Genomic DNA, 12,078 nt, shown 5'->3' on the forward strand with positions numbered 1-12,078 from the left:
TCATGTAGTTTTGGGGTTTTTTATTCTATTAATTTGGTGTATTACATTGATTTTAGTATGTTGAACTCAACATATTCTTGTATTCCTAGAATAAATCCAACTTGGTCATGGTGCATAATTATTTTTATATATTGTTTGATATGCTTTGGTAGTATTTTGGTGTGGATTGCTGCATGTATATTTGGATTTGGTTTGATAGTATTTTGGTATGAATTGTTACACATATATTCATAAGAGATATTGTCTGTCATTTTCTTCTCTTGTCATTACAAACGTTTTTTGGTTTGGTATCAGGGTAACATGGACCTCATGGAATGAGTTGGGAAGTGACCTACCTTTTGGAAGAATCTGCAGGATTGGTCTAGGGCTTCTCTAAGCATATCATTGAATTCATCAATGAAGGCATCTGTTCCTGAGCTGTTCATAGGAAGTTTTTAAAAAGTATTAATTAAATCTCTTTATTTGTTATGGGTCTGGTGAGATTTTCTATTATTCAGTCAGTTTCAGTGGTTTGTCTTTCTAGGAATTTGTCCATTTCGTTTACGTTATCTAATCTGTTGGCCTTACAATTGCTCATAGTAATCCCTTATAATACTTTTTTCTCTATATAAGATCAATTTGCAACCCTTCTTTTGCAAATGATTCCTTAGAAAGGTCCCTTCTTTCTTTCATGATTTTAGTAATTTGAGCCTTCTGTCTTGTTGTCTTGATAAGTCTAGCCAAAGGTTTGTTTTGTTGATCTTTTCAAAGAGCCAACTTTCAGTTTTGTTGATTTTCTCTGTCTTTCTGGTTTCTATTCATTTCCACACTAATCTTTATAATTTCCTTCTTTCTGCTTGTTTGAATTAGTTTGCTTTTCCATTTGTAATCTCTTAAGATGGAAGATTAGGTTACAATTTGCAATCTTTTTTATTTTTTATGTAGGTATCTTCAGCTAAAATTTCCCACTAATCACTACCTTAGCTGTATCTCATAAGTTTTGGTATACTGTTTTCATTTTATTAATATCAAAGTGAGTTATTCTTTGACCCATTGTTTGTTTAGGAGTGTATTTAATTACACATATTTAAATTTTTTCTTCTGCTGTTGGTTCCTAATTTCATCATTGTGGTCAGAGAACAGATTTTGTATGAATTCAATTCTTATAAATTTATTGACATTTGTTTTATGACCTAATACATGATCTATCCTAGAGAATATTCCATGTGCACTTGAGAAGAATGTGTGTTCTGCTATTGTTGGGTATAGTGTCCTATAAATGTCAATTAGATATTTTTGGTTTATAGTATTGTTCAAGCCTTCTATTTCCTTGTTGATCTTCTGCTTGTTATTCTTTCTATTATTGAAAGTACAGTATTGAAAAACTGAACTTGTTGAATTATCTATTTCTCTTTTCAATTCTACCAGGTTTTGCTTCATCTATTTTGGGTTCTTGTTGTTAGGTATATATATGTTTATAATTGTTATAGTTCTCTAATGGATTGACCATTTCATTACTATAAAATGTCCTTCTTTGTCTTAAAGTCTAATCGTCCAATATGAGTATATCCACTCACTTCAGTTAGTTTTCATAGTATATCTTTTTTCGTCCTTTTCCTTTCAGCTTATATATTTCTTTGAATCTAAAGTATGTGTCTTATAGAGAGCATACTACTGAGTACGTTCTTTTAATCCATTCTGTCAATCCCTGCCTTTTGATTGGACAGTTCATTTGCATTTAATGCAATTACTCATAACATGGAATTTATGCTTGCCATTTTGCTTTTGTTTTTCACATGTTACATCTTTTTATTCCTCTATTCCTCCATTCCTCCCTTCTTCCATGTTAGATATTTTCTAGTGTACCCTTTAAGTTCCTTGTTATTTCTTTTACTATATTTTAAAAATTATTTTCTTAGTTGTTACCCTGTATATCTTAACTTATAACAATCTAATTCAGATTAATATCACTCCATTCCCTCCCCTCTTTGGGCTGTTTTTTAATACATTGTATGTCCATCAACACAGATTTATAATTATTGCTTTATGCAGTTGTCTTTTTTTTTTTTTTGCCCATGCCACGCGGCATGTGGGATATTCATTCCCTGATCGGGGATTGAACCTGCACCCCCTGCATTGGGAGCATGGAGTCTTAACCACTGGACTGCCAGGGAAGTCCTATGCAGCTGTCCTTATGTAGGAGAATAAAAGGGTTACAAACAGAAAAATACATGTATACTATCTTTTATATTTACCTATGTAGTTAACTCAATTTTATTTCTTTATTTCATGTGGATTCAAGTTATTGTCTAGTGTCCTTTCATTTTAGCCTGAAGGACTCCCTTTAGTATTTACTGTAAAGCAGGTCTGCTGTGATGAATTTTCTCAGTTTTTGTTTAACTGGAAATGTCTTAATTTCTTTTATTTTTGAAGGATAATTTTGTTAGCTAGAGTATTCTTGGCTGACAGTATTTTTCTTTCAGTGCTTTAAATATGTCATGCCACTGCCTTCTGGCCTCTATGGTTTCTGATGAGAGGTCACCTGTTAATCTTATTGCAGATCCTTTGCATATGATGAGTCACTTCTCTTGCTGCTTTCAAGATTCTCTCTTTGTCTTTGATGGTGGACAGTTTGATTATGATGCGTCAGGTTGTAGATCTTTTTGAGTATATCACACTTGGAGTTTGTTGAGTTACCTGGATGTGAAGGTTGTTTTTCATCTAAGCTGGGAAGCTTTTGGCCATTGTTTCTTTAAATATTCCTTCTGCCCCTTTATCTCTCTACTCTCTTTATGAAATTCCCATTATCAATATGTTAATACCCTTGATGCTGTCTTACAGGGCTTTGAGGCTTTGTTTATTTTATTTTATTCTTTTTTCTTTCTGTTCCTCAGACTTGATCATCTTCACTGATCTATCTTTAAGTTTGCTGATTCTTTCTCCTGACTGCTCAAATCTACTGTTGAGCCCTCTAGTGAATCAGCTAAAATATATGTCACAAAGTCCAGGCTCATGTAGTACATTTATTGGACAACCCTGTGTGTCTTCATTAAGCACTTGCATTTTCCCCCTCATACAATTCTGAACAAGCTTGGTTATCTGTTTCCAGAGCACAAAAGATCAGAAAAGAGGCTACTTAGAGACTATTCTCCCAATAAAAAGAGAAATGACAGGAAAACTATGAAAAGTGAATATCATAATCTAAAGAGGTCAGACCACTTAGCCTAAGCAATGTGCTTCATACTTAAACACTTTCTGAGAGGTTTATCAAATTAAATCATTATGTGATAGTTGATATTCATAATAAATATCTCAAGCCAATGGAAAAAGGTTACATGTATGTTCAGTATCAAAAGAATCTCCTTAGGAAAGCAGGGAAACAAACTTCTAAAAATACAGGATGTTTTAGCACTCAAGGGGGTTTCACTTATATGAAATGTCAATCTCAGATGTCTCAAAAATTGGTAACAGATAATTAAAGTATTCTTCTAGTTTATAGATACAGATCTTTACCAGATTTACATGCATATTTTAACTAACTTAACAGATTTTATTTAATAAACTGACAAATAAGCAAATTTTGTGGAGGAATTGAGCCACTTTTGCTGGATTCTATGATGGAAAAAGACTCAAGTTGTCCAGTTCAACCTATGCCTGAATACAGGAATCTTTTCTAAAATCCATGTATAGTCATCATTCCAGTTTGTGCTTGAACATTTTCAGGGATTTGGGTGGAGTTGGCAGTTAACCTTTCCAAATAAACGCCTCCATTACTGCATAGCTACCAGAAATATTTTTCTACACTTAGCTGACATCAGCTGCTCTGTAAATTCCTTGTTCTACTTCTAGTTCTAAGTAATTTTACTTTGACTTCCCTTTCCTCTTTCAGATGCTGACCCTTGAAACATAGCTATCACTGCTACTTAGGTGTCTTCTCTAAGCTAAACATATTATTTCTCTTAACTATTGTTCATATAACATAGCTTCCAGAAGAATCAACATCTCATTCGTCACCTCTGAATAGCCTCAAATTTATTATCAGTTTCTTCAGGTATAACATCCGTAAGTGGACACACATATGTAATGTGTTCTGATTAAAGTAGTGTACAGTAGTACTATCACACTCCACACTTGGTGGAACGTGTACAGTGTACATATTCCACTAATGCAACCTAACATGTTTTCCAATAACCTTATCACAATCTTAACTCCCATGTGGAAAGTAACACCTAAGCTCTTTTTTTCTTTGGCCATGCTGCATGGCTTATGGCATTTTAGTTCCCCCAGCAGGGATTGAACCCAGGCCCTCAGCAGTGAGAGCATGAAGTCCTAACCAGTGGACCACCAGGGAATTTCCTAATCTGTCTTTTAAAGACAAGGAGAATTTCAGAATTTAAAGCAGAAGGAAGAGCATTTGCAGTCACAGAGGCGTAAGAGAACATGAATTGAAAAAACCTGTAATGTTTCATTTGCATATTTTTAAATTGTCTGACAGTGGTAAGTTTAGTGTGAATTTTCGCTTCACTACAATTTGAGTCAAATGTAATTATTGATGATGATCTTCTGATTACCCACAATTGCTGCAAATATTTGATTTTTCACCCTGATGCTTTGAAACACAAGTGGACTTCTATTTTATGAAATTGCAGACACTAAAATTAGAACAACAATATTGTGACATTCACCAAATTAGATGAGAATTTATGGAGATTCTCAAGGTACTTTACCTATTTATTAGATACCCTTTCTTGAATCTGTTGGGCTGTGCCAGCTTCTGGATCCTTTTGGAAGGTTGGCCAAGTAGTGCAGGAGAAGGGATCTCCCAGATTACAGACTCTCTACCGCAGCTGTAATAATACTGAACCCTGCAAGTTGTAAAAGAGAAAAGAAGTGAACGAAACAGACATGAATTCAAATTACCATAGTAATTTCCAACACTGACCCCCATCCCCCAGGTCTAGGGGAGTGGGTATGACAGTTTATCCCTTCGCTGCTGAGCTATTTTCTACATAGGGAGAAATTAGAAACAGTTATAAGCCATCAAGTTTTCAGCTGTCTTCTAATATCCTATTCTAAAACAGACAATTTTCTGTAATAAATGAAGTTCATTTTCTAAATAGACCAAAAATTACCCTGATGAAGAGAAAATTTGCTGCTTTTTAAATAAAATATTTTCTTTAGCATCTATATAGACAATTTAAATATTTTTACTAAATTTTTAGTTAATAGGATAAATTACATGATGCTTTTCTTTATGTTAAAGACCTCTGAGCTTAGGAATAAATGCTACTTGATCATGGTTTGTAGATTATTTAATCATTATCAGGCTCTGTTTATTAAGATTTTATTTAAGATAATAATATTGTTCTTCTTATCACTCCTGCCCTTCAATCTTTCCTTTATCAAAATATTATCATTAGTGGAAAAAGAAGTGATATTGACTACTTTAACCTGGCGTTAATTTAGATCGTAGTCCCACTCCTGCTTCTATTATTTTCCAAAGGACCTCTGCTCCTTTAGGACATTCATAGATACGGCTCTGCGTTCATCTGCCCAGGCTTCTGTCTGCTGGTTGCTAATATAAGCCTTGGTCTGGGTTTAAGCCTGTATTTCCCTTGCTTTTGACCACTCAGACTTGAGACCCATCTATACCATCACACATCTGCTTTTAAGGGGCTTGAGACTATGCAGCCCTGGCTCTACTGCCTGACAGAGCTGACTCAGCCACTGCCACCCACATACACAGCCAAGCTCTGACAGGCAGAGAACCTCCAGCACTTACCTGGGATTTGCCTTTTGCAGGAACTGGGAGTTCAGTTTGGGAATTGGAGACAGAGAAGGAAGAGGTGATTTTGAACAGGGGGGCATTTGGAAGAGATCAGACCCAAGAAAGGAGGGCACAGTGGGTGGAAGGAAGGAGTGAGCAGCACAAAAGAAAGATGCTCTTGGAGAGTAGGGCAAAGGGTAGAAGTCCAAGAAGCAAATAAAACAAACAAACAAAAAAAAGAAGAAGAAGAAAGATGGGAGGACACCAGAGACATAACTCAATTATTCAACATTCTCTGAGGTGGGAGTGGCTAACACCAAACCATAATACTTATGCCTTACTCTGCCAACAACCAGAAGTACATGAGCATTCTAGAAGATGGAGAAAATAATACATCTTATGGTGGTTATGAAGATTAAATAAGAGAATATAAGTCAGTTAATTAAGTTACAAAGCACTATTCAAATAAAATTTTATTAACTAACTTGTATATTAATTCTAAGTTTCATGTGTACATATCTTTTCTGCTTATAGATACTCTATATTAATAGAATGTACAGCTGCTGCCTTTAGGTGCTTCTCCTGTCTTGTAGTCATTTACACACCCAAGTCTCACCATTCCATCAATGTAGCAGGTACTCAAATATTATTTTAATATAGAGTACTCTGCATTTTTCTCATTGTAAAAGAGATAAATATTCATTATAGAAACTTTGTAAGAGCAAGAAAAGTTTAAGAGAGAAAAACAAAAAGCATATATTATCCTGCCATTCAGAGACAACAATACTTTGGAAAAATATTTCCTGACTCATACACTCAATACTTATTGAGCACCAGGCACTGTTAGGCACTAAGGAGAGAGCAGAAAGTAAGACAGACACAAAATCACTACTTTCTTGGAGCTTCTTCTCTATGTTGGGAGGAGAATAGCAAAAATTCGGTAGATAGTTGTGATAAGTGCTATGAAGGGCACTGGCTATGCAACAGAGATAGAGGCTTTCCGAGTAGGTTTGTGAGGAGGTGGAATGTTATGTGGAGAAAAGCAGTCAGGAAAGTCCCTCTGAAAAGCTGAGACCTATGCTGAGACCTAAGGACCAGAAAGTCTTGTAAGCATTGCAGGCAGAGGGAGAAATATGAATAAGGTCTTGAGATGGTAAAGATCATGACATGTTTGATGAATAAACATTATTAAAAATAAAAAGAGGATCATATCATAATACAGTTTTCTATTTAATTTTTTTCACTTAATATTATAGCATAAGCATTTCCCACATATAAAAAAAGCAGCAAACATATAAAAGCAGCAAATTATTACCAATAATGAGAAAAATCAATCCCTAGAAACAGACCCACAAATGACATAGTATAGAATTAGTAGGCAAGGAGATTAAAAAATTGAGCAAGTAGAGATAAGATATAAAAAATACCCAAATTGAACTTCTAGTGATAAAAACTATGACACATGAAATAAAAATTACCCTGGATAGGATTCATAGTATATTATATACTACAGAGAAAATGGCTAGTGGAAACACAGAGAGAAATAAAACAGAAAGAGAGGGAAAGAGAACAGATTCAATGAGCTGTAGGACAAATCCAAGCAGCCTAATGTGTAATTGGAGCCCACAGAGAAGAAGTAATAAATACCAATTCTATACATTTTCCGATTGATTCTATGAGGACAGCATTGCCATAAACAAAGACATTACAAAAAACAAAGATATTACAAGAAAACTACAGACCAATATCCCTCATGAACACAGATGCAAAAATTCTAAAATTTTATTGGAACACAGGCATTCTCGGTTTACATATGTCTGTACCTGCTTTCCCAGAGTTGAGTAGTTGGTGCAGATATTTAATGGCCAACTTTATATCTGGCCCCTTCCAGAAAAAGTTTGCTGACTTTTGACTAAAGTTGTATATTGAAAGAGGAGAGAAATGGCTACCTCAATTATCATGGAAACCAAATTTCAGATAAATAATAGCATCTTCACTTTTTTCTTTACTTTAAACTCCCTCACTGCCTGTACCCACCTTCCTACACCTCACCATCTTTCCTCAAAGAGTCAACCAGCAGAAAGTCCAGTCATTCAACAAACATGCACCAAAAACAAATTTGCAATGGGCGTCAAAAGTCTTAACATTATTACCTTTAGATGCCCTAATTAACTTATGGTAACCATGCCCATGGGTGGTATACAAAATTCACAGTTTCATGCACAAATAAGTTCACCCACAACAGTGTTATATATGGTACATATCCTTGCATACTACCTTATTTTATTAAAAAATCAAACTTGTGATAAGCCAAGACACTATAAAATATAATACAAGTCTGCAACAGCTAAATATTAGATGTTGCTCTGGAAAAGTTTTACTGTAGCATCAGATTGGAAACAGATATAGAATCCCTAATCCCCAATAAATTTGTGTTCCTGATAACACACAAATACTAACCTGTTAGGTACATATTCGTGGGAGACTTCCTTAGGCTGGGCAAGGTTCTCAAGTCTTTTGGTCAGTTGAGCCTTCAAAGCATTCCGGGAAACAGGGCGAATAGGATCTTGATTTCCCCAAAACAGTTTTCTGTTAAAAAGCAGAAAAATATAATGGTAAGAAATTCACTGCTAATTGGCATCTTAGAAAAGGCTCTTGATGTCTTCTCTACTAATTTTACTTCACTTCAAGAACTATCTCTATTACAAAATTTTACAGTTTCCAGACATCAGAAGCTGAATAAACTACTTATGGAAGTAAGAACAAGACTGTTGTATCTACTGTCTTAAAAGATGCTGACCAAAAATGAACCTATTAGAGATAGTTCTATTTCTGCCAACATGTAGTTAACACTGTAATTTATAGTCAGGTCAGCAAAAAATGGGCATGCCACTTATCTACACTGTGCTCCCAGTTTGGGTAAAGCACTGTACCAGGTGGTCAGACCCAATCAACTCCCAAAGGCCCCACCTCCAAATACCATCACACTGGGGGTTGGGATTTCAACATATAAATTTTAAGGGGACATAAACATTCAGTCTATATCATCTGATAAAATACTGGTATTCAAAATATACAAAGAACTCTTAAAATTCAACAATAAGAAAACAACCTGATCAGTGGGCAAAAGATCTGAATAGACACTTTACAAAAGACAATATACAGATGGCAAATAAGCATATGTAATACGCTCATCATCATGTCATTACGGAATTGCAAATTAAAATAATAAGATAGCACTACACACCTATTAGAAGGGCTAAAATATAAACCACTGATGACACTGTGGAGCAACAGGAACTTTCATTCATTGCTGGTGGGAATGGTGCAGACACTCTGGAAGACAGTTTCGTAGTTTCCGACAAAGCTAAGATCATATTCTTACCATATGATCCAGTAATTGCACTCCTAGGTATTTACCCAAATGAGGTGAAAACTTGTATCTACACAAAACCTGCATATGAATATTTATAGCAACTTTATTCAAAACTGCCAAAAATCAGAACCAACCAACATGTCCTTCAGTAGGTGAACAGATAAACTATGGTACATCCAGACTACAGAATATTACTCAATGCTGAAAAGAAATTGCTGCTGAAATGAAAGCCATGGAGGAACCCTAAATGCATATTTCTAAGTGAAAGAAGCCTGTCTGAAAAATTTACACATTGTACAATTCCAACATTATATGGCAATCTGGAAAATGTAAAACTATAGATATAGTTAAAAGATCAGTGGTCACCAGGGGTCTGAAGAAGAGGGAGAGAGGGAAGGGATCTATAAGTGGAGCACAGGTAATTTTTAGGGCACTGAAACTATTCTGTATAATAATGTAGTAATGAATATATGACATTATGCATTTGTCAAGACCCATAGAACTGTACAACACAAAAAGTGAACCCTAATGTAAACTACAGACTTTTGTGAATAATAATGTGTCAATATTCATTCATTAATTGTAACAAGTGTATCACATTAATGCAAGATAATAATGTTAATAACAGGGGAAACTAGTGGGTGGTAATATAGAAACTTTCTCTGTACTTCTGTTGAGTTTTTCTGTAAATCTAAAACTACTTTAAAAAATAAAATCTATTAATTAAAAAAATAAAAAAGCAATAGGAGATCAGAAAAAAGAAAAAAAAAATCAGGCTTCACTCGGGAGCCAAAAAAGAAAAGGGGGAGTCCTGTGACCAAAAGTGGAAAGACAGTGGGTCCAGCCTGCTGGAAATCTAGAACACAGATATGCTCTAGGCAGGGGCTTAGAGACAGCAGGACCAGCTGTTAGAAGCAACAAAGTTGAACTTGGAGGATAGACACAAGTGTTTCACATGAGTGTGGAATAATGCCCTGGGACAGCGGTTGGAATCATCTGGGGAGCTTTTCTCTCTGTGTTTTCACTAGCCATCAGCGTATTGGAATCATCTGGGGAGCTTTTAACACTCCTGAAGTCTATGCTGCACCCTAGGCCAAATGAGTCAGGATTTCTGGGAACAGGACTCAAGCATCAGTCAGTTTTAAAATTTTCCAGGTGATTCCAGTGTGCAGTCAAATTTGAGAATCAATGACCTAGGATTTGCCTTCTATGTGTTGACTCAACTGAGGTGAAAATATTGATTCAGTGGATCCAGTTAGTGGACAGGTAAGAATAATACCTACTTAATGTAAGGAATACATCATCACACACAAGACTACATAATATTGCCTTACCTATCTGGGGCTCCCCATTGTTTCTTAGGCCTAGAAAGATCTTGAATTCTCTTCCTAGAAAAAGAACTAACAAATACCAGCTGATTAATTCAAAGAGAATGTTTAACAAATATGATTACATTAGATGACTCCTACTCAAACAAATCTCATTAGAGGAAGAAAGAAAAACCAATGTCTTATTTAATGTGATTTTTTTTAATTTTCTTTTTTTTTTTATGTAGCAGGTTCTTATTAGTTATCCATTTTATACATATTAGTGTATATATATATCAATCCCAATATCAATGCCACTTTCCCCCTTTGGTGTCCATAAGTTTGTTCTCTGCATCTGTGTCTCAATTTCTGCCCTGCAAATCAGTTCATCTGTACCATTTTTCTAGGTTCCACATATATGCGTTAATATACGACATTTGTTTTTCTCTTTTGTACTTCACTCTGAATGACACTCTCTAGATTCATTCAAGTCTCTAAAAATGACCCAATTTTGTTCCTTTTTATGGCTGAGTAATATTCCATTGTATGTATGTACCACCTCTTCTTTATCCATTCATCTGTCGATGGGCATTTAGGTTGCTTCCATGACCTGGCTATTGTAAATAGTGTTGCAATGAACATTGTGGTGCATGACTCTTTTTGAATCATGGCTTTCTCTGGGTATATGCCCAGTAGTGAGATTGCTGGGTCATATGGTAATTCTATTTTTAGTTTTTTAAGGATCCTCCATATTGTCCTCCATAGTGGCTGTATAAATTTACATTCCCACCAACAGTGTAAGAGGGTTCCCTTTTCTCCACACCCTCTCCAGCATTTGTTTGTAGATTTTCTGATGATGCCCATTCTGACTGGTGTGAGGTAATACCTCATTGTAGTTTTGATTTGCATTTCTCTAAAATTAGTGATGTTGAACAGCTTTTCATGTGCTTCTTGGCCATCTGTGTGTCTTCTTTGGAGAAATGTCTATCTAGTTCTTCTGCCCATTTTGGGATTGGGTTGTTTTTTTTTTTAATATTGAGCTGCATGAGCTGTTTATATATTTTCGAGATTAATTCTTTGTCTGTTGATTCATTTGCAAATATTTTCTGCCATTCTGAGGGTTGTCTTTTCATCTTGGTTGTAGTTTCCTTTGCTGTGCAAAAGCTTTTAAGTTTCAGTAGGTCCCATTTGTTTATTTTTATTTCCATTACTCTAGAAGGTGGATCAAAAAAAGATCTTGCTATGATTTACATCAAAGAGTGTTCTTCCTGGGCTTCCCTGGTGGTGCAGTGGTTAAGAGTCTGCCTGCCAATGCAGAGGACATGGGTTTGTGCCCCGGTCTGGGAGGATCCCATATGCTGTGGAGTGGTTGGGCCCGTGAGCCATGGCTGCCAAGCCTGCGTGTCCGGAGCCTGTGCTTTGCAACGGGAGAGGCCACAACAGTGAGAGGCCTGTGTACCGCAAAAAAAAAAAAAACAAAAACAAAAAACCCAGTATTCTTCCTATGTTTTCCTTTAAGAGTTTTACAGTGTCCAAGCTTACAATTAGATCTCTAATCCATTTTGAGTTTACTTTTGTGTATGGTGTTTGGGAGTGTTCTAATTTCATTCTTCTACATGTAGCTGTCCAGTTTTCCCACCACCACTTAT

At 35.6% G+C, this 12,078-nt stretch overlaps 1 protein-coding gene across 1 annotated transcript in view; it reads right to left on the reverse strand.

The window, feature by feature from the left end:
• The window catches only part of SPMAP2L (sperm microtubule associated protein 2 like), a 58,214-nt gene that overhangs the window by 20,104 nt on the left and 26,032 nt on the right, over positions 1-12,078 (reverse strand). The window contains exons 3-5 of the mRNA XM_060011739.1: positions 10,457-10,522; positions 8,207-8,335; positions 4,707-4,844 (exon numbers count right to left, since the gene is read on the reverse strand). Of these exons, the coding sequence (XP_059867722.1) occupies positions 4,707-4,844; positions 8,207-8,335; positions 10,457-10,522 (333 nt within the window). The remainder of the gene's footprint in view (positions 1-4,706; positions 4,845-8,206; positions 8,336-10,456; positions 10,523-12,078) is intronic.

Source organism: Delphinus delphis, chromosome 5, assembly GCF_949987515.2.
Source record: "Delphinus delphis chromosome 5, mDelDel1.2, whole genome shotgun sequence".
NCBI lineage: Eukaryota > Metazoa > Chordata > Mammalia > Artiodactyla > Delphinidae > Delphinus > Delphinus delphis.